This window comes from Anas platyrhynchos, chromosome 2 (assembly GCF_047663525.1).
Source record: "Anas platyrhynchos isolate ZD024472 breed Pekin duck chromosome 2, IASCAAS_PekinDuck_T2T, whole genome shotgun sequence".
Taxonomy (NCBI): domain Eukaryota; kingdom Metazoa; phylum Chordata; class Aves; order Anseriformes; family Anatidae; genus Anas; species Anas platyrhynchos.
The window spans coordinates 123,073,587-123,096,953 of NC_092588.1; the positions used below are offsets into that span (position 1 = coordinate 123,073,587).

Below are 23,367 nucleotides of genomic sequence, written 5' to 3' on the forward strand. Positions count from 1 at the left end.
TTGTATCTCTGCAAGTGGAGATACATGGAGAAGTGGGGCACAGAAGGCCACTGCTTGCTGTGCAATGTATCAAACATCTGTTAAGTGACGAAATTTGCCAAAAGAGTTGCTATTGGAAGTTGCTAGGCATCAACGTGCTGCCCTTAGGATGTGCTCATCCATCTGAAGACTTACTAGCACCGGCTGGCATTTAACTGGCCACACACAGTGACCCGCTGCCCTGCTGGGTGAGCAGCACGAGTGGAGCTGTGGAGTCAGAACTCTCCCATGTGGCTGAATTTATTTCATCGCTCAGTCTGTGGGTCTGGTCCTATATGGGCTTCAGAATTAAACAAATCTAAACTCATCAGCAATGAAATGATGAAGCCGTTCTTTGTTTTTCAGCATTTACAATTTTTGTTTTCACTTCAGCAGTTGCCTCTGTTCTTGTAGATAATAATGTCTTCCAAAGCGATGTTAGCCACGTTGTCCAAGTACAAAATCTAAATGTTCGGCATGAATGATGCAAGTGTGTGAACTTGACCAGATATTTTTATTGTGAAAACCAATCACTGTTAAATAACTAACAAGTTTTGCAAGGAAGACATAATTATAAAAAATCTTCTCCATCTCGCACACTAATTGAATGAGCAGAATTCTTCTGTACTACTTTGCAGACAGCGTCTGTTATTGAATTATTGCATTACCACTGGGTTGCTGTTTTACCTTTGGCCCACTCAGCAGAAGAGCATTCAGCCTTTTGAACTAGAAAATCTCAATTATCTTTAGCCTTTTAATTAGAACTGTGTTCATACTGGACCCTGAGATTGATGATATTTTATTTGAACTACACTCATTTTCCTTTGGATTGTTGATGAAGGATCTGCCAACAGAAAATGGATAGGACCGAGAAAAAAAGCATTCTTTTTAACAAGTATTCATTAATTCTTGCATAGGAAAGATAGGTCCATAAATTCTATCTGTATGGTAGGAATGATCAGCAGGTTCTTCCATCCACTTCGAAGAGGTCATCTCTGTGCTGAAAAGATAAAGCAACAGCAGGTAAACTTGTAAACTGTTCAGGCTTTTTTTTTTTTTTTCTCAATGTGTAACTGCTAGTTGGTTTTTGATATTTTATTAGCTGTTACGGTATCTACTCAAACTAGGATTTTTAAAACTGTCATTGATCGCCTGCAATCAAACTGTGGTGTTCTTTTATTTTTGAGTGTTAGATGTCAGATGACATTTTGGTTTCTGGGGTTCCTATTGTAGAAAGATTTTTAAAGTCAAGTCCTTTAGACTTTGTTCTCGCTTTAGGTCATGGTGGTATCTTATGAGACTTGGAAACTGCAGATTGTCAATACTTTGCTGTGTTTCTTTCTTAAGCTATTGGCATCTGAAATAAAAATACCTCTGAAGCCACTGTATTGCCATTCAATAAGTAGCACTGCTGGTATCTGAGTAGCAAATCTAGATGAGACAGGTGAGTAAGAATCATGCAGTATACACTTCCTTTGTTTTTAGCAGCTGCATAATTTCAGAGCAAAATTTAAGAAAAAAAAAAAATCCCAAATTTGTATAAGTTCTTGGTGGTTGCAGAATTAAGTCATTTTAATGTGGAGTTTCACTGCACCACCCATAGCAGCTGCAGTGAATATAGAAGGAAGAAAATAATCCAGGTTTGTTATTAATTACTATTTGCATGATAGAGACAAGGATTCATGTTCTCAGAGCAGTGGCCTTAGCTGTCTGATGCAGCTCTCTCTGAAGGGAGCAGAAGCTTTCCATTGACTTTGTGGGCCCATGGGAATCGCTGGAGAAATGAACCGCTTGGCTGAGCAAGCTCACAGCTGATCGATAGCTCAGGGGACTGGAAAGCACGTCTGTCGAGTTTCTCACACCATGTAAGACTCACTCTGCTACGTGACACTTCCCCTCCTCGGGATCATCTCCATCACGTGAGCCGATGCCACAGAGGTCAGGGACAAGCCCTGCAGCCAGGTGTGCATCCTTGTCATCTGGCACGAAGCGCCACTTAGCACCGAGTGGCAGTCGTGTACTCGGGCGAAAAGCCCACAGCTATTGTCCATTTTTATTGTCCATGTCCAAGGGACTTCACTCCTCTCCCACTGAAACCATCAGCAACCTTGCCAGCACTTTCAGCTAGTAAGGTCAATGCCTTAAAAGTAGAGCAAACAAAAGCCAGTGCCTGCATGGCCTGCCTTGCTGACCTGTAATGAGAGTACTTCTCTCTGCTGTCCTGAATGTGCTTCCACTGAAAACTAACAATGTGATGCACTACAGTTCCGTCACGATGAAGAGGTCTGTTCAAATATAAATCTGAACATCTCCTTTGAAGCTTTGTGTGGAATATGCTGTGTTTTCCTCAGCACAGTGTGTGCCTACAGAGCTTTCCCTTGCATTGGCTGAGCGCCGTTTCAAGTCAAGCAGGCTCAGACTTCGAAGTGGTGGCAATGTTAAGTGAAGAGAGGAGAATGTTGACAAAGCAACCATGTTTAATCTGGGTTTTCCACAGGACCAAAAGTTTCTACTGAAAAATTGACTGCAAAGTGTATCGGGTTTACATGGCAAGGTTTTGGTAGTAGGGAAGCTACAGCAGTGGCTCCTGTGAGCAGAGCCCAGCAGCTGCCCCATGTCAGATCAGAGCCAGCTCCAGCCAGCTCCCAAAGAGACCCACTGCTGGCCAGAGCCCAGCCATGAGCAATGCTGGTTGGGCCTCTGGGAGAGCAGATAATGGAACGGGAAAAACTGCTGCACCACGGCAGCTGGGACAGAGGGGTGAGAAGCAGCCCTGCAGCCCCCAAGGTCAGTGCAGCAGGAGGGCAGGAGGTGCTCCAGGCAGGCAGCAGCAGTTCCCCTATGGCCCATGGAGAGGCCCCTGGTGGAGCAGGCTGTCCCCCTGCAGCCCATGGGTCCCACATGGAGCAGATCTCCACGCTGCAGCCCCCCTGTGGGTAGAGGAGCCCCCGGTGGAGCAGGTGGATGTGGCCTGGAGGAGGCTGCGGCCCATGGAGAGCCTCTTTTGATAAAATCATGACATTTTAACTTCTGAGGATTTTTTTCCAGTGCTCATGCAGCCTTCTAAGGTGGGAATTGTCCACTGCTTATCCTTATAAACAGGCAACTGGATATTTTTCTTATATACTTAGGGCTTGTCATGATAAACTTTGCAGGGACTACTAAAAGCCAAGACAGTTTAGCTAGAATTGTGCAGATGCATCGCTTTGCCCTTTAGTAGTGTGCAGTAGGAGTTATCACCCGAGGGAATACATCACTGTCCCTGTCAGTGAGTAATTTTTCTCAAGTGAAAACAAAAAATCAATTCTGTAATTAATCCAAAAGATTCCCCTGTTTATCTCAGGAGACAAATAAACAGCGGGCAACGAACATCTCCATCTGGGAGGGCAGGAATAATGACGGTTTTCACACCAGTGAGCACCTCTGCTCTTAATGGAAGCAGCTGTCAGATCCCAAGCGGAAAGGGAACGTGTGAAGGACCCGTCTCATGACAGAAACTTATTGCCAGTTGGAACAAAGCACAGAAACGCCAGGCTTTTGTACAGGTAACAAAAGCTCACGCTGCTTTTCAGAAAACGAGAGGTTTGTTTTCCTCCCACGGCGCTGTGCGGTGCGTCGGCTGCCACCACCCCCAGAGCCGATTGCGTTTCAGTCACCTCATAATGGCACACTTATTGTTTCTTCCACCTGTTGCGCCCTGTCACTAAACTCTTTGCAGTCACTCGGTGTCTGATCAACTACTAGTGATGCTTTCGTTTTCTCTTAAATGCTAAATAATGATCTGTGGCTGTGGAGCCTCGGTGGCATCCCTCAGCCGAAGATGTATGGTGTAAGCGAATGCAAAGCACCCCCAGTTATAAACAGATGTTAGGTCACTGCTCAGCTCTCTCATTAAGGCAATTAGTGACCTGTAGAAGATGATCAATCAGGGATTTTATTCATCTCGACATTGTTGTCTGGTTGCCTGCGCTGAGGGATGCTGTTTATAGTCCAGTTTCTAATCTCTCCCTTTCCTGCTCATTATTATTATCAACCCAAAGTGCCTTTTTGCTTCTGTTACCAAAACAGAATCCCCACCGCCACCGTTTTAGCAGCTAACATCCACAATGGGGGCAACTGATCCAGCACAGGAGTTAAATATAACCGTGCCTAGTGTAAGGAGAAGATTTAATGGGAAATGGTTGGCATTCTTGCTTCCTAAAGGCACGGCGAGGGAGCGAGAGCGGTCGGAGCCGTACACACACACGCAGACACACAGACACACACGCATCCCGCAGCCAGCGAGGAAAGAGGAAGCGAGCAGGCAAGACAGACAGAGAGGCAGAGTAGAGAGCGAGCAAGCCCCAAAGCAGAGCTGCGCCTCCAGGCTGCAGTTGCCCAGGGCGCAGGCAGCATGTTTGCCCTCAGCCTTGTTGCCTGGGGATTTTACCTTCAGCTTGTCTCCTGCTTTGCTTTCTCTCAGACTTCGTACGTTGACAATGCCTTCTCAGTTTCCTCAGGTAAATCGCTTTAAGTCTTGTTACTTTGCCTTGTCTGGACCTCTCGGCACGCTGGTTCTTGCACTTTTCCGGTGACTGGGAGCACAGGAGGAAGGAATACTTCGCTTTGCAGATCTGGGTGAAGGAATTTTGCATTGCAGAGCTGCTCTGCCACAGGCTGGGACATTTTCATTGCTTCGTGGCTTTTTCTTTTTGCTTTATTATTTCTCTTTTTTAAACCCCTCCCTTCCCAACCCTGCGAGAAATAATAGACAAGAGCCTCAGCTGTGCTAAAATGCTGTTGTGTTTTTTTTTTTGTTCGTTTGTTTTTGTTTTTTCCATTGGCTTGGTGTTGTGCTAATTCATGCCACTGGAGGATCTGGCCCAATTAGTATATTACTTGCATGTCTGCATGTTTCTTTCTATTTTGGATGAGCTTAGGTAGATTACAGCAAGGGGAAGAAAATGAATCTCAATGTATATCTGCTTCTATAAATAAAGCCCTGACCTCAATGAGTGCTGCTGGAGCCCGACTGGATGTTAGCAGAATAAACATCATCTGGCTCTGGCTATGACACTAACAAATACTCAGATGACTTACATAGCAAACAAGAGTCCACTGCATGGAAAATCCCTGCTAGGCAAAGGCAAAACAAATTAGTTGTCAGCTGAGCCAGGGCACTGGAAATCCCACTTAATAGGTTTTAGTTTGGCCAGCAAGACTCTCCTTTACCCGTGTTCTGTGCAAAGGAAGGGGAAAGTTGACAAGAACTCTGACTCCGTCTCCTCTTGGAGGAACTCTCACCATTTTATGGCAAATTACTTCTAACCAAAAGATGCTTCTAGCTAAAATCCTGGATTCCTTCAGTGTCAAATTTGGGATGGTTCGGGTGAGATTTGCAGGGTGAGGTCAGCTCTGCCTTCAGGTCCTCCCTGTGTTTCTGATATCAAAACATTGTCCCAAAGGGTGCACATTTTAAGACTACATGAGATCAGCCTTAGACATGGAATTAAAGTCTTTTCTCTCCTTCTCATGTCTCTGGTGTGACCACAGAGCCAGATGGTTCACATCTGAGGCACTTAAGAAAGAACAGCAATCAGAAGGGTAGCCTGTGCAAGACAATGGATTCCTGGACTCAATAACAGTCAGTATGAATGATTTCAATTATGGTTTTTGGTTTTGTTTTGTTTTGTTTTGTTTTTTTCATCTTTTGAAATGTGCCGAGCTAACACACTGTATGTCACCTGCGGTGGTTTGAACAGCCCATTAATTTAAGAATAGTCTTATTCAAATAATAAGGTTCTGAGGTCCAAAGAGTAACGCAGATACCCTTTGTGGAAAAACCCTATAACATTTAATAAAGCAGCCATTAGAGTTCTGCAGTCATTTCAGATAGCTTTTAAGATAACATCTAAAGAAGCCTAATGGTTGAAGAAATACATCCTTTGGAAAACAATTTAATCCATTCTTTTGAGCCTCTGGGGACTAATACATGTTTTTCTGCTAAGTTCTTTGGGATGTTAAAAAGCATTTCTATTTGTTATCATTTCTGTTCAGTTGGGTGTCCTTTTTCCATGAGGTTGATATTAGTTATTGCTGAGGTACAGAAACATCAAAACTTATTTTTTTCTATGTTCCTAATTGCCTTGCAATAGTATGTAAGTTATTAGACCTCAAAATTGTTTTGAAGAGGTTTACATTGCCTTGAATCCAGTAGATTCCTGCCAGACCAACCCTAAGTTCACTTTTCCCTTACTTACATGGCCAGACCTAAGCAGTGATTTTCTCCTGTGGAGCACACTTGTGTGTCTAGAGAAGACAAATTGCTATCATCTTTAACAAATAATGGTTCGGGAAATAATCCCTTCTTCCTCCAGGGAAGAATTTTCCACCCAAATGCCGTGTCGTACAACAGCAGTCTATGCCTTCAGCCCCTGATGCTGGCTGTGGCCAGGCTCTGCTCTTTGCAGCAGACCAGCTCCCACGGCACAGCCCCCAGGTCTGCCAGGGGCAGAGGCTGCAGCTGGCCCCAGCCCCGTCCTCCCCTGTCCCCACCAGCTGTTTTGGCTGTGGGTTTAAGGCTCTATCGTGAACGTGTTGCAAATTTCTACTTGCTAATATGTGTCAGAATAACATCTAGTGGATAATTCAATTGTCATTCCACAGCCACAGGGATGGATTATGAGCCGTATTTTGGTGAACTGTTACACACCTGAGTGCCAACTATTGCTTGCTAATTGGGGCAAGGAATTCTCTGTTTGGTATGAGAAATCATGCAATGAAAAAGAAAACTCTTTTAGTGCTTTGATTGCATCAGCAGTTGACACAACACCTCCTAAGGAAAAAGCCAAGCTCTCTGTTTTCCAGTAGAAATCTCACAGTGTGTGCAGGAGGTGAATTAACTCCATTTAAATTCTGTTATTTTAATGGTTTCTCAGATGTTCTGTGACTGTCAGCTGAGTTAATTGTTTGCATCTGGCACCAGGATGTAATTTCACATTTAAAGAATGGATTTCAGCACTGCACTTGCAAACTCTGAAACTAATCACATTTAACAGCAGCTATGTTCTTCAGTGACCACTTGTCTTTCCTGCAATTGGAGGAATACCTATGGCAGTTTTTCAGATTTGCCTGAAAACCTCTGCACTAAAAGTACTTTTATTTCTGTTCTCAGACATCTTTCTATAGCAATAGGTTACAGATAAAAATGTTCACAGGTCATAAGATTGTAACTATAAAGCAGAGGTAAGAAACTAGTGTGGGGGGGGAAGTGTTTGTAGAATAAATGAGGGAAGAATAGTAATCTGGATTATTTTCTGTTTTGCTGCCAACTCCGCATTATAGTCCCATCAGCCTCAAGCAACAGCGCATCACTTTTCCTGGAAGTGTTCTGAATGTCATGTCTGTGTTTCTTCTGGTGCTGAAGCATCATTTCTGGAGGAAATGCTTTGGGATTAGCGTTACAACACACTCAAGCACGTGGCTGCAGCTCCACGTGGCAGCAGAGCCCCCCAGGGGCTCTGGGTAACTCAACTCTCCTTGAGGCAGGGGGGTTCTTTCCAGGGTAACCTGTCGTATCCCTTCCCTAGACCAGGACATCTGGGTGCCTCCACTGTCGCAATCACATAACGAAAGCTAGGTGTGAATTTTATGCTCCCTTTCAGCAGGGCTAAGCGGACCTTGTAAGAACCGGGCTGAAGGAAGCCATCATCCAAATTCAGGTGGCAGAAAGTCTCCCTTTCCCTCTCCTACTCATCCAGGTTGAAGTTTTCTGGGGCTTTACAGGGAGAGGGGAAAGTACTTCAGAAACCACCAGGAGCTGGAGAAGAGCAGGATCTTGATGCTTCTTCTGACCCAAACTTCCTTTTATGCATTGCACAAATGTATCACTTGATCGATTTTTCTCCTGTGATCAATATTCATACACAGCCCTGTGAAATGAGTATGACTGATTAATTTAAAGGACTGAAATGGGGCTGCAACAGCCGAGTTACTGGCAGTAGTCCTCATGCTTTCTCTGCCTTTTGCCTGTTACACTGGCTTTCCCAAAGAAAGGGAGCTCCCCATTTCACTGGGCACAGCGTCTCTGAATCTGCATTACTGAATTAAAAGACATGCAGATTGCCAAAGGAAATTAATTTACTATAATGTAAATGAAAGGAAGGGGTTCAGTTGTATGCTGGTTAGGGTGAATATCATGAACTTTCATTTACTCAAGGAAATGCAGATGACTAGGTCAAAGGACCAGGTGTTTCCCTCTGGAGTCACCATCCCTGGAAGTCTTTAAAAGACGTTTAGATGTAGAGCTTAGGGATATGGTTTAGTGGGGACTGTTAGCGTTAGGTCAGAGGTTGGACTCGATGATCTTGAGGTCTCTTCCAACCTAGAAATTCTGTGATTCTGTGTTCCTCTGCTCTCCCCCAATGTAATATGAAGATCGGTTCCCTTGGGTTCAAGTGGTGAGCTGGTGGGCATCCTGAAATACAGAACCTGGACTGTGAAGTACAGCAGGATGGGACAAGTCAATGGCCAGTTCTGATTTTTTTTTTCTTTCTTTTTTTCCTGGGACAGGGTTTGTGTTATAAGTAAGGCAGGTGTCTAGCTTCAGGCTGTGGAAGCTCCTCTGGAGATGCCACCCAAGCCTTGTTTGTGGTGAACAAGTTCTCCTGCCACCAGGGATGGAGACTGGTGCAGGAGCTGGCACAGCGCTGGACATGCTGCTGATTTCTCCTGTGATCAGACTGGGTGGTGGAGGCTTAAATTTTAGCACAGCCAAGCAAGCTGCTTCAAAATCAGGTGGTTTTAGTGAGAGGAGCTCCACAGACAGGCAACCTGAAGTGCTGCAAAACGAGCTTATTCCCCATGTGCTCAGAGAAAGGTAGTGCTTGCAGGCCTCTGCTCCCACTGCAGGCAGTTTATTTCAATACTAGCAAACCCCTGCAGTGGGAACAGTCTGTGACTTTGCATTTTAGCCTCCCTGTCTTTCAAAGCCCATTTTGTATCAGACACAGAGGCTGCCCGTGGCTGGGCTGTTGTTGGCAGGGCAGCACCAGCAGCGCAATAGCAGCAGCTACAGCTGCTGAAGGGAAACTGTCAGCCCTAGTTACATTTACAGAGAAATACCATCTGTGTCTGTCCAGGAGGAAGTCTGTGGTCAGGATAGGCCGTGCACCCCGTCAGGCTTTAACTCTTGGTGTTAGGATAGCGTGTGGCTGCCAAATGAGACAGCCTGGGAACCTTGGGGGGGGGGGGGGACTTGCACAAAGAAAGGAAATTTATGAGGTAATGGTTAAAATGGGAGGGATGTTGAATGTGTTATGGACTCAGGATTAAATGTAATTTTTAGCATGAGAATCATTACTGACCTATTCCGTGCTGCAGCTTCATAGGGAAAAGGAAAATGGGAAAAGCCCTTTAGTTGCAGGGGGAACTCTTTGGGGACGATCAGAAATAGAAGAGAGAGAAAAACCCACAGTAATTCACAGAAGCCAGCCTCAGTGTTGTGTTTCTTCCCTTCTCATCTCCAAGGAATCATCTCTTTACTGGAAAGGACATCAGGGGAATGCTCTTTGTATGCAGGAAAATGTAATGGTGAAAGGGGATTTGGGATGAGAAGATGGACATAGGAGGAATGCAGAAGAGGACTGATAGATTGGGGGAAAAGAGAAAAGCAGCTGGTAGCCATTTTTGCCAGTGTGTCTGCATAAATGGATGCACCTGGGCAGGCACACAAGTGAAGGGAAATGCTCTGCCTGAAGAAGGCAGGGCTACAGGTTCAGTTTTCTTCTGCCCAGGAAGAAGTGTCAATGGACTAAAAGCTTCTAAAACCTGCAAAGTTATGGCCTTGTACAATGCCAAGTCAATACAGCGCTATTTCTTTGTGAAAGGCCAGAGAGTAAAGTCAGCTGGGCTGTGAGTCTGTTGCCACAAGGGAGTCACACGGAATTAATTTAGTCCCTGGTATCAAAGTCTCTAGCAGGAATTTGAAGGCATTTCTCTGGTGTCTTTCTGAGCACACAGCAACACCCACGTTCTCAGATGGGTTGTCTGGGGCTGACTGAGCACGTGGTGGGCCAACATCAAAGTCAAGTGCACTTCTGAGCCATGCCAGCCCTAACAGATTGCGATCTTGCAGTTGGAGAGGGATGGCTTTGGTGTCTCTGCTCTGGTACTATTCATCTCACAGATAAAGTGGGAGAGGAACGGGCAGCAGTGACCTGCATGCAGGAGTCTGTTGGGGCTGACAGAGTGGCTATCTTGCATTAAGTTTTAGGGTTTTAGGCTCTTTTGAGGGTGGCAGTAAGTTCTTGGGCTCTAATACTCAATGTACTCATAGCATCATTCTGGTGTGACAAGAAAGGGAGTGTTATAATCCAGTTTATAAAATGACTGGGATGAGGTACTGTGATTTACAGGACTGAAACTCTCATTCACATTTTGCAATCAACTCATCCATGGCTTTGGAGCTGATGTTTAACTTCTCTGTGCCTCAGCTCCTCATGGCTGGAAGGGGAGCACACACTGCTGTCAGCATCACTGAGCAGAGTCTTGAGCCCTGGACCTCTGCAAATGGAAGCCAACAGAGGCAAAGCTGCACAGAATAGCCTTGCAGTGGTTACTGGGGTTTATAAACCACAGGTTTGTTTTAGAAACCCATTTTATAACCCCCTGAAGTGTTCCGCAGTGCAGGTTTTATTGGGACTTTTATGTTCTTATGACACTGGAGCACAGAGCCAAACCAAGCAAATATTCCTCTCTCCTTCAGCGCTAATCTCAGAAGTTCCCTTCTGTAATCCTCTGGGAGAGAAGCAAATAACCTTTAGGCACACGCATTGCCCTCACACAAGTGCATATGCACACATGAAATGTCTGAAATATGTGCCTAGGGGGAATAAAATGCCTTTTCAGAGGAAATCTTGCATGCTCTTTTGCCTTCCTGAGCCTTGTATCTCCTGGCACGGGCCTGCTCTAGCAGGGCTGCAAGGGGCTCCACTAGGGCTGACTGCAGGAGGACATGAGCCGAGGGGATGCACTGGGAGATGCTGGGGGCCGTGAGCACAATATCTGTGCTGTTGGCAAGGTTTCTTGAACACCAGCTCATTTGAAACACCTTTATTTATTTACTTACTAGGACAGCTTCTGACTGCGCCAGCTGGTGAAGCGCGCATAACTTCTGCCTCAACCGGTAGCCACTTTGGGGATTAGAAACAAGATTACTGGCACAGAGTATTTTCATATTTCTATCAGCTATTCTTGGCTGGAAATAAGCTTGAAAAGTTTTGGCTGGCGTTTTTCATTTTCCACAAAAAGGATGGGGAAATGTCTTCATGCTGTGGCTCCCACGGGATCTGGCTGGGTCACTGCTTTCCCCAGCATGGGCACTGGTGCATAAGCTGTAGGGGTTGCTGTATTTCCTGACTGTATTTACATCACCAGGTACATAGGAGATGGTATATTCAGGTCATAAGGCCTAAGTTGATGAGGACACAGAGATGCAGCCTGTTCGTGAACCTGACGGTCTGATCCAGCTCCAGGCGTGAGCTGTACCCCAGCTCTACTTGCCCACCCTCACCCATTCCTCCTGGTGCTGCCCCTTCCCCTGGGACTTTGGCACCTTTGACAAGCTCTTAAACTTTCCTAATTTGTAAGGGAAGATGTGCCTTAGCCACCTTGTGATAGACACACAGGATAACACCTGATGGCCGCTGCTCGTGGCGAGCTGCTGTCCTTGCCAGGAGGGCAAGAGGAGCCTGAATGAATGACAACAAAGCAGATGAAAGTCTCAGTTTCAGCCGGACGAGCCCACATTCATTAACTAGCCCATCTGCCCAGCTTGTTTATTATTAATTCTGATGGCCGTCCAAGTGGGAGAAGCACCTGTGATGGGGTGTCAGCGGTCGGAGGTCTCCATCTAGCAGGCCCTGCCAGTCAGAAACTGGGCAGGCCACCAGCACTGCTGTCAGGGAGACACGGCTTTGGAAAGCAGCTCAGCATCCAGTCAGGGCTTGCTGGGTGAGCGTGGTTGCAAATAGGAAGGGAAACACATGTTGAACATCTTTTTCATGTCAGGCCCTTTTTCTCCTGCCAGTGCTGTCAATCCAGCTAGCCTACACCTTTGTGATTTTAGGGCGGAAGTCATTTTCACAGCTTGCATACAGTTTTTGCAGTGAAATCCTGCAAATCTAACCTGGACCCAGGGCAGCACTTCTCTCTGGTACCTCCACTGCAGCCAGGAGGGGTCACAGTACTGAAAGTCAGCCCTAGGATCAGCCCTAGGACGGCTTGGAGACCTCGTCCAAGCTCTGCTCCAGGGCACTCTGCCTGGGTGAAGGCTTCTCTCTGGCTCTGCATTGGACCATCTCAGATCTCAGTTTCTGGCTTCCAGATAACACCAGAAGCAAGCAGTCTGCAAGAACAAGATGAAACAGGGCAAAGCCTATCTAAAATATGTTATGTCTTCATATCTAAAATATGTTATTTCTTCAAGCAACTCTTTTACTCACAGATTGATATAATCACTTTCATGAATATAATCTGGACCATAAAAATAATTTGAGTTTGAAAATAGTAAACATTTACTATTTTAAAGCTGACTATCTTAATTTTTATGCTCTCTGGAAACAACTGCCACTTAGACAAGTCCTGTATGGAGTTTTTCATTTTGCCTTCCTTCTCTTACTGAATACTTTCTTTGATATGGAAGATGTTGAAAGAGCAGTTTCCACACAGAAGTGTAAGTGAGCTTGCTATGTAGGTAGAGTCTTCACATTTCACAGAAAACCATGACAATCCTATTCTTGGGCTGAGACTTTTTCCACTGTTGGGGACTAGAGTATTATGAAGCTGTGTTTAGTAATCAAAGCTAATGTGGAGCGTAATGATATATATTGCATTTGCTGACAGCCTGTAAGCCTACCAAGGTAATATTTTTGTGTTGCAAAACAGGCCAGCATTGAACTGGCTTTGCATCCTGGACCTATCACAGTTACAAAATAGATACCAATGAAATGCGGTGTTAATTGGAAGATATTATAATATTATAATATTCATACCTCTGGTCTGTGACTCTCATTTTGTGCTCCCTCTTCTGTTGTAGCCACCCATCATACTTGAGTGTGGAGGATCCTTGGGTCTGGGATCAGTCATTTCTTAAATATTTGCTTTATGAATAAACCTGCCAGAGCATGGCCATGATTAATGATGGAGCCCCTGAAACACAAACAACCTACATCATATAACTGCTATCTAGTCCATATATTATAATAATAGTAATTGCATGCTTTCTGAATTGTTTTTGCATATCATATCAGTACATGCTACCACTGTTTATACCAGCAAACCTAAACTGATCTTCAACCTAACTTGTGGTATAGTAAAATTAGAATAAGACTATAAAGACTGAAACCAATGGCTATTTTGCTCCCAACTTTGTTGAGTATATTGGTTTTCACAATAGAAACTCTTCCAAAGAATTTCAGACTGTGCTTCCATAAAAGGAAAATGTCAGTACTTTATAACCCAGGACTTCACTTTGCTCATGAGGGCATGATGAGTACACTATGATTTTATGATTCTATGATCTGTATTTAATGTTATTTTTGCCAAATATTTAAATAAAAATCATTTTATTTTATTTTATTTTAATTTAATTTATTTTATTTTATTTAAGTAGCAGAACAACTGCAGTAATGCAAAACTTTTTCTGCAGTGGCTGTTAGTGACTGAATTCAGGGCAAGCCAATACAGAGTTTAACTCTACATGTTTCTGTATGTTATCATGTGTGTGAACTGGAGATAGGAGAACTCAAACCTTTGCTGCTTTTTAATGGGCACTGTCATTGTCAGTATATGTTTCTAGCTTTAAATAATATATATATATACATACAATCTCTATTTTTTTAATTATAAATCTGTTGACTTATTCTAAATTGAAGTTTTCTTTTGAATTCAAACTTAATGGGAAAAGTTCAGATAGAGTCTTTACTATGGAGCCCTTTCAGACTTCAACAGACTTACCTCTCAACTGTATCATCTCAACTAATATTTTGGTAGAGAAAAAAATCTGCATAACATATAAACTGCTTCTGAATTCTACTGCCAGTAGAAATCTTTGGCTTTTTTTGTTTGTTTGTTTGTTTGTTTGTTTGTTTTTGTTTTGGTTGGAGAAAGGAAAGAAATGTCACTTTATTAAAAATATTCAAGCTCAGGAAGGTAACTGAAATGACATCTGTGAAATGCATTTCCCTGAACCCTGTACCTAGATTGTCTTTCCAGACAAGGTGTGATGTAACCTGGCATCCGCGGAAGCGACTGCAGACAGTTTCTATTTTCAGGTAGCTAAACACCAGAAGTGATTCCCTGACTTAGCCAATAAGTCTGATATTGACACAAAACGAGATAGTGAAACACCTGCTGAGTTGTTCCCTTGCCACAAGTTAAAGCCACTTCAGTGCTTTAACAACCACACTCATCTGGTCGGCTATTTTCAGTGCATGAGGACTGGGCAAAATGCTGTTCCCATGAATGTGGGGTGGTCAATGGGATGTAATACAGTTTCTGAGACATTTGAAAAATTAGAAACATCTCTGTCCCTTAGAGAAATGTGTGTTACATTGAGATATGATTAAAAACCAGCCTGCAACTGATTTGCACGCAAATCTAGCAATTTTGCCAGGTTTGTCTTCCTAGAAACTTAATTTGGAGATTTTCTATTAATACCAGATACTTTACCATAGGCTCTTCTTCCTACTGTATCTGGCTCCCTGCCACCCTTCACTTCACAGACACCCATCCCTGGCTGCCAGTAGCCAGAGGAAGAAACCAACAGAGAGAAATAAGTATGTCCTGCACTTGGCAAAACCTTTGCAGAAGGCCCTCATCCTGATTATAGAGAGATTTCCTGGGGGGTAAATAGATTCAGAAAAGATCAGACAGTATAAATGCATCATCTTCACATCATTTCTCGGTGGCTCTTTGGTCACAGCTGCTTATTTTGTCGATGGAAGTTTTCCTCTCAGAAAAGGGTAAATACATTGCTAAAAACAACTGCTTTGCTCAACACTTGGTGGCAAAGCTGTCAGCTACGGTTGGGTTGCAGTCTTGATTCGTAGTGATGATGCACAAGTCAGAAATAAGGCAACGTGATTTCAGGCCCATGGGAAATATCATCAGATGTGCAGTGGAACAACTGCCCGCACTGTTATTAGAAAAGAGCCTGAAGTATTTTGGTCCATGGGAAAGGCTGGTGGGCAGCAGCATGCAGTGCTCCTTGGTCACATGTGGGCTGTGACGGTAACCAGAAGATGTCATTTCTAATACGCTTTTGGAACATGGCAGAAAGAGAGATAAATATATATTTCAATCTATTTCCTGACATTGGGTATCGTATATTTTCCAAAATCAGCCTGTGTCATAGCCATATTTAGACCTTAAAACTCTGTACAGCCTGCAGCACAAGAAGACCTTATAAACTTGAGGGACCATGTGGTTTCTTTAGTTCCTGCTTGGATCCAGTGCTACAATGGACACAGAGTGTACAAAAGTCCTTTGGAATGGAAACTCACCTTATTCTGTAAGATGTATTTGTGGTGTTCAAGACAATGGATGATGTTTGTATTGAACAGATCTCCCTTGTTTGGAACAGAAGAAACAGCTTCACCACAGACCGTGCTGTCTCCTTGGCCCTCCTCCACCACCCCTGTTTCCACCACCGTACTTCAGGCACAGCTGGAGCACTGTAAGTGTAGCCCAGAAGCCTTTCTCTTCTATTTCCTTGACTTTTGATGTGTGACAAAGACTGAATTATCCTCTCTGAGCACTGCTTCATGGTGTCACTCAGCAAACCCATCTGTCTATGTTGGTAGGGCTCTGCTACTTTCCTAGAGCAAGGCAATCCTGAACTAAGGGAAATATAAATGCAATAAACCAAGGAAGGTCAAAATGGTGATTTCTCATCCTACACAACGATTTCAAAGTATACGCTATACGTGTCCTATTTTGTATCATGTTTGCCTTAGTCAGTGACATGAAGGTCCTAAAATACTCCCAAGGAATCTATTCCCACCATTTCATTTAGCGGAGAGATGGGTTTGAGTTGCTGGTAGGGACTTTTCACTCTCAGACCCTTGCACGTACCTGCTCTGGTGATATGTATCCATAAACACATGTTAACATATACAGCATACAGTGGGTATATGACATAGCAGTTTGCCCACTTGCACTTGTTGCCAAGGTCTGTTACCTCCAATACGCTTTCTGTCCCAATATAAAGAATTTTTCCACCTACTTCATAATGCCCATTTCTTAATTCTACTACTCATTTACCATATGCAAATACTGCAATAGTAGAAGCATTATGTAAACAGTGAATAGAAAGATAACTGACAAGAAATAAACCAAGAAAAAATACAGCATAAAATCCCTCACTGTCTTCAGAGAGATCAGATTTGAGTTCAGGGAATTATTCCCCCCAAACCAAAATCTAGTTGCCTCCCTCTTTCCCATCTCCTCCTCCTCTTCCTTTTCACTTGAAAGATGAAGAGCAGCTTTGATAACCCAGTGTTTCTGCTGCACTATTCATATTTCCAGGGGTGATTTCTTTTGTCACAAGACATAGACCAGCCAGTTTACCCATGCAAGCTTAATTATGAAGTCAAAAGATTAGGAAAACTTCAAGGGAATCCGCTCTGATTAGTAGTGAATGAATGCTTCCTGGTTGGTATCTACTGGAGTGAAGTTCACGCTGCCTATACCCATGCAGAGTGCAGTCGGTATTATTAGAGCAAAGATGCTATTTTCGGAGAGGAGCTGCTACTTGTAAAGCGTGATGGGGAGAGCAGGGTCAAGTCTAAGAATAGCCCTGAGTCCCACACTGGCTTGGAGGGGATGAGATAGCCTGACTGCAGCATGCCTGGGAAAGGAGGAGGAAATGTGGGGCAGGACACTATGCCGAAGTGATAATGTTGAAGCATCCATGAAGATAACCTTGTGACAAACCATAGGCTTCTCCCTCAGGCAGTAATTAAGTGCCATTTGGACTGTAGTGGCTGCTTATTTGTGCTTTTCTCCATGTTCTCTATGAGTGTTCATTCATATATTTTACCTTACGTAGAAGCTGCTTACTCTGGACATGAAGGACTTGTGCCAGGAGCTCCAGATAACAATGCCCGACTTGCATTGCCCCACAGGGCCTCCTGGCCCCCAGGTGAGTGATGCATCTGTGACCAAACCACAGCAGTCTTTCGCTTGCTCCAAGGTCCTTACAAAGCTGTTACACATTTTCCGTAAATGCCTTTTATGCCTTAATAAGCATATCAAACTCTGGCTTAATTTCATTTTGGTATGACTGTGCATAAATCATGTAGGCTTCCTACCCTGTGTTCTCATTCCTGCCTTGCAAATTTCACATTCACCCTGCATTGTCATGTAGTTTTACAGTGGGTGGCACCCACGAAAAATCCCAGACTTGCCATCACTTCCTTCAGTTGGTTTATTTCTTTGCTTTATTCTCTTGTTATGTGAGGAGAAAGAGCCCGTGGAGTTGATGCACAAGAGGTGCAATGAATTTGAGTGTTAGTGGAGTACATCCCTGAGAAGGCCCATACCTTCAGTGCAGACCAGAGGCAAGAAGGAGCTTTGGGAAGGGCAATGGGATAAACTTCCAGCTTAATCTGCAAAATCTGTGCTTGCTGGGTAGCCTTGGGACAGCCCCTTTGGGCTCCTATTTCATCTACAATTTGTACATTTGAAGCATAGGGCAGAAGGTCAGAAATCTTCCAAGGAAATGTTCCACTTCTAGGGGAGAAGGTTTTGTGCACGTCTCACTGTTGTGGAGAATATCACCCATCTATCCTTCTGTTCCAGTTTGTTCCCTCCAAAGGAAAATAAAACTGAAGGGAAAGTCTTTTAGCGTGTGAACTAGGAGGCACATGGAGAAGTGATGGTTTATCCTATCCTGTGTTGAGAAAAATCTCTTCATTATGGAGCAGTCCCGTGGTGTGTTGGGCACCATCTAGATCTTCAGTATATGTGGAAGAAGATGTTGTAATTTTAGTCTTTGCCAGACTGTCTTTTTGAAACAATCCTCTTAATGCTACCTCTGACTTAAATTGGAAAAACAATAAGGTCAGTTCTATTGTTCTGCAAGGTTCGCTGCTATAAATAATAATTAACCTTGCAACTGAATGATCTGTGATCCCTCCAAGAACATTTTTAAATAGAGTAGGCTGACAGATTTTATCACAACCACTAACAGTAGGATGGGTATAACATGGCTTTGGAATTTTTAATTATAAATTGTGGGATGGTGTTTTATAGAGGGACAGTATTAGAGCCGGCAATCCTCCAGACAATACCTTTATGAAAATGGTCACGTGAAAAGAAGTGCTACAGTTTCTAAAAAATATCTCAAAAGTATTTCTGAATTGCTTTCTGTTGTAAATGCATGACTTTCATGAGTTGTAAAAGCTCATACTGTTGAGCCAGAGCTGAGTTTTAACACTTTGTCAAAAGGAGAATTAGATTTGTAATGATGTGACTCAGCATATAATTCGTCCCATGTATAAACCAAGGTAAAGGGAAAGAAAGATAAAATTTGTCTCTAATACAGTACATTCTGATTTACACTATTGAAAGTCTAAAATTACTGACTACAATAGTTGCAATAATTTGCATTTGAGGGTGTGGTTTTCTCCTGTTCATGTACAATTTGCATCATGTTTTAGACCATATAAGATAACCAGGATTGTAACCTGGAGTGATTTATATGGTGAGCCTAATGCTCTTTGTATGACATGGGATTTTCCTTAATCATTCAGAAACAAAAGGGTTCTCTGAAGCACTCTAGAAACAACAGCTTTTTTTTTCTGATTTTTACTTTTATTTTTATTTTCTGAGCATGTCCCTCGATTAAAATGTTTCCTGAAAGGGGAATAAGCCTCACATGAAGGAGAGCAATATCTTCATTTCTTGGGGCTTAAACAGATTTGTGAGCCTTGATCAATCTCTACTTCAAATCTGAATCAGTCTTTTCTAACCTTGTCTTTCAGATTATGTCACCCTTGCCTATAATTTATGTCCAGCTTCCCAAAGCCACATTACTTCATTCAGTTGCAATTTTAGGAAAGTAGGAAAAGAATTTTGAAAATTTGCTGTTGGTTATCTTTGAAAGGCAGCTCCACTCTAACTGGGAGATGTATATTCATATATTTTGGGGGTGTTTTCAAACCACAGGAAACAAATATCTCTGCTCAACAGCTTACATCTGGACTGGCCACTAGGCAGCAGGAGGGTAATATTGACTGTAAAGGATGTCAGGCTTAAAGCTACATTTGCAATTTAACTAAAAATTTGAGATTTGTTTAATCATGAGGAGACAAATTTACCACAAGTTACATGAAGTTTATTTGTTTTTAAAGTACTTCAATCACAACAACAGTAATGACAATTGCATTTCAAGGAAGAGCATTTCAGTTTCCTAACTATTACTCTGTAGAAAATGACATTCCATGAACATGGGAAAATACACAAAACAAGAAACATTGGGAACCTCTTGTTATTTTTATGAAAAGATGAACAAAAAGTGTTTCAGAAGAAGAAATTGAATAATTTTTGAAGGTGGATTTTACCATTGCAAGTCTTTTTTTTTTTTTTTTTTTTTTTTTGTTGTTGTTATTAGAATGCCCGTGCTATTAAGGAGTTCTTAAAATGGCTACAAAATATTCAGCAGAGGCATGAACAGCCCCTAAAGTTGACAGCCGCTGTCTCCTTCCCATGAGGTTGCATGGAAGCTGTGTTCCACCTGAGCAGGCAGGCAGGAAACAGGGATGAGGACAGGAAGTCCCATGAGGAGATGGGTTGCAAAGCTGTGCCCAGGATGCTAAAAATTCAAACTGGTGTCTTCAAGCTTCAAGATTCAGAAATGGTGACAATCTTTGATGTCTACAGCACCCTTCAGAGCCCATCCCATGTGGTTTATGCCATTTCCCTTACCTGCTTTGTCTGACCTCCTTTGCCAGCTGATGCAATGTCTCTGTGTCCTTGCAGTCGATCATTCTTCAAGGCTCCAACAACTTCCCTGCTTTCTTGTGTCCCAGGCACTTTTTCTTGCTAGTTTTCTTCACCTAGGAGATGCCCCTGTGCTTCTCATCTCAGTGCAACTCTCCAGCCTGCCTTCAGCAATGACTCAGACCTGGCATTTAGAGGCAACATTCAAACACCACGTCCAACACCATGACCTTGTGGGGTCACATCGCTCTCAGGAGGCACTGGCAGGGCCATGGGCTAGGGGAAGGCCAATACCAGTGCCTTCTTACTAATACTGCTCAATAACAGCACTCATTTTTGTCCCTAGGGTCCACGAGGAATTCCTGGCATAATGGGACCAAAAGGAGAGAAAGTAAGTGCCTGTTGTTATGGTGTTTGGTGTGTTTTTGAGGAGTCAAGGGAAGAGATGGAGGTGCGGGGGGTCATTCACTTTTTTTCTTGTCTGTTTAGTCAATAATGGGCTTTATGGACATGTGGGGATTTGCTTAAATTTGAATGTAGAGCTGTGGGTAAGTTTGAAGCCGTAATTCAAAGCATCATCTTCTAGGGTTCATTTTCAATCCTGAAATATTTTTATGGCTTCTCATGATAGCTGACTCTGTCTACATTATGGATAAGAGAGTATCTTGGGTGCCCCAGTCAGTGCTCTTACTAATCCCATAGTCTTTGAACACCGTTCTCTGGGAGGATGTGGGAAGCAAACGTCTCCTATCCACTGTTAGTTGTATGGGTCAGATCAGATAGTAAAGGTGGTCTATATGTGAGGTTATGGCTTCAGACCTGCAAAGCGTTTGCTCCATGATGATGCTTAAAGAAGCTGGGCATAATTACATGCTTTACATGAGTGTGTCTGTAGATTTAGGGCTGAGAACACAGAAAAGGTCCAGGACCTCTGTTAAAAATTCTTCCCATTTTACCTCTGGAAAAAAAAGTCCAGAAGGTAAAGATATTCCCAATGTTGTTTATAAATGCACTGACTGATGAGCCACTGTGGTCTGTGTGGTATCTCTGAGACTAACATATTCCTTTCTCTGGCAGGGGGAGATCGGCAGGCCAGGAAGAAAGGTATGAACAAAAGGTGCTGCCTCAGACACCAGCCTGATACCTGACACATAGCAGCTGTCAGAGAGGACCACAGGCAATTGATAAATACAAATCAGCTAATGTTGAAGTGTTGAGCCTATTTGTGTTGCTCCCATGCATAGCCAGGAGAGTGGTAGGGGCTCTGGGTACAGGGCTGGGGAGCTGTCACAGCTGGTTTGAATTTGGTAAATTCTCTCAGTAAGAGCATCAATCTCCAGCCAGGCAATTAGGAGTGGGAGATTACCTGAATTACACCTCTGTGGACAGGGGAAGCAAAGTATGGGACCTACCAAGGTCTATTTAAAAACAACAACAAAAAGAAAGCCAAATCAACCTTTTTACTGCCTCAAAGCTGAAGCCAGGCTCAACCAAAGAGCCCAGAAGGAGGAACATCCATTAATGATTACACTTCCAAAGCAATATGCTGACTACAATCTTCTGCTTGGTGACACATGAGCCATGATATATTGTCAAAAATATGTGCCCCTACGTGTGATGAAACAGAATATGTTATCTCAGTCGTTAAGTGCTTCCATTTAATGTAATTAATTTTAAAAGAAGACAGAAATGCAGGATGAAATCAGAGATATGTGGGGGGTAGTCACTAACCAGGAAAAGAAATACCATTCTAATAATAAGCAAAGGATTTTGACACTAGCTACTTATCAGTAATTCAAGTGGATATGAAACATATAAACAAAGAGTTCTTTTTCTTTAATATAGATTTCAAATGCCCTATAGTAAACAAAAATACTACTTAGATATATTTAAGTGTTCAAAACTAATGTATTAGACAGTCACCCATCAACCTACACAAGAGTGCAAACCTTAATTCGTATTTACTTTTCTGACAAGAACTAGTAGGTCCCAGAGGAGAAGTTGCCCATAAAACGGTATAATTCCTGCTAAAAGCTCTCTGGCTCATGGAAGCTCACTGTTAGCTCCAAAGTCATGATCAGATTTCTAGGACCATGTTGTCAAATGGCATAAAGCAGTGGAATAGCACTAATCTGCAGCATTTTAGTAGCTAGTCAGGGAGTGATTTACAGGCAGAAGATAAAATAGATAAGTATGTATGTAGTTAATGCTAGTCACAAGACAGCAGACAAAGAGCAATTACAGCTAGTAATATGAGTGCTCATAATAAAATAAATGGTAAATAAAACCAGGAATATCTTAGTTAAAGGTTTGTTTCTGTTCTTACTGTAAATTGCATTTGTACGGGTAGAATTACATGCAGGTCTTTTTGATTTACGTTGTATTATTAAATGAGAGGAAGAATTAAGTTATTGATCCTGGGTTTTTGGATTATTATTTTGACTACACGTAGATTTCCTCTGTAGCTGATCTACTTATTTGAATCAGTATAACTTGGTATTTCTGTGAGTCCACATTTCCTCCAGTAGCATCAACATACTATTGTGAATACAACATAGTATATATATATATATTTTTTTTGCATTAAAAACAAGGTGGAGAAGAATTTGCAGTTCTTTTCTTGAAAATACTGTGTTTTTCCACATCTCCTGTCTGCAGTGGAGACCTGTGTGTAGGAATGATGTTACAAGAATCATTGTAATCGATGTTTTCCGTTCAAGGGTAGACCAGGTCCCCCGGGTGTCCCTGGGATGCCAGGACCAGTAGGATGGCCTGGACCTGTGGGACCAAAGGTAAGACTAAAATTCACACAGAATGGTTACTAAACATAATGATCTGAACACACGAGTTGCTCAGGAAGTCTCTAAACCACTGTCTGCTGGAGGCTGGGGAGCTGCAGCAGTGCAGGGACACTCGGTGCTTGCCCTGTTTCTTACACTGCTCTGCCAAGACCTGCCCAGTCTAGGGTTAGGACACCTGAATGTGTACTTCTTGACAGCATAAAGGGGAACACCAGGCTGCATTCAGGGGAAAGGGATTACAAACCATGTGGATTGCTGATCTGTTCTATGAAGCTCACTGCCATACAGACACTCATTACTGTGAATTTTCATAGCCAACAGCAGAAGAAATGGCAGGACATGCTTTCCTACTGCAGGGTGGTGGCTTCATCTGCGTTTATTATAAAAAAAAAGCTGCATGACAGTCCTTTTCTGACTATTACCTTACACAAAAGGTACACAGCTTTTCACAGGAGCCATGGAATACAAATTTCCTACTGAGGCATTTGAGATGGAAAGCCTGTTTTTATTCAATCCAGTACGTATCAGACAGAAGGATGACATACTATGTTTCATTTGAAATTGC

General features: G+C 43.0%; 1 protein-coding gene across 4 annotated transcripts in view; it reads left to right on the forward strand.

Moving 5' to 3' along the window:
• Nucleotides 1-4,183: 4,183 nt before the first annotated feature.
• Nucleotides 4,184-23,367, forward strand: part of COLQ (collagen like tail subunit of asymmetric acetylcholinesterase) — a 40,461-nt gene continuing 21,277 nt past the window's right edge. The window contains exons 1-7 of one of the 4 annotated variants that reach the window (XM_072033512.1): nt 4,390-4,517; nt 5,551-5,641; nt 15,621-15,733; nt 17,108-17,200; nt 20,348-20,392; nt 21,079-21,105; nt 22,722-22,793. In XM_072033512.1, coding sequence (XP_071889613.1) covers nt 17,126-17,200; nt 20,348-20,392; nt 21,079-21,105; nt 22,722-22,793 — 219 coding nt within the window. In that variant the 5' untranslated portion in view covers nt 4,390-4,517; nt 5,551-5,641; nt 15,621-15,733; nt 17,108-17,125. Of the gene's footprint in view, nt 4,518-5,550; nt 5,642-15,620; nt 15,734-17,107; nt 17,201-20,347; nt 20,393-21,078; nt 21,106-22,721; nt 22,794-23,367 lie in introns of all 4 variants that reach the window. The other 3 variants (XM_027450997.3, XM_027450996.3, XM_027450998.3) reach the window with 3 other exon arrangements.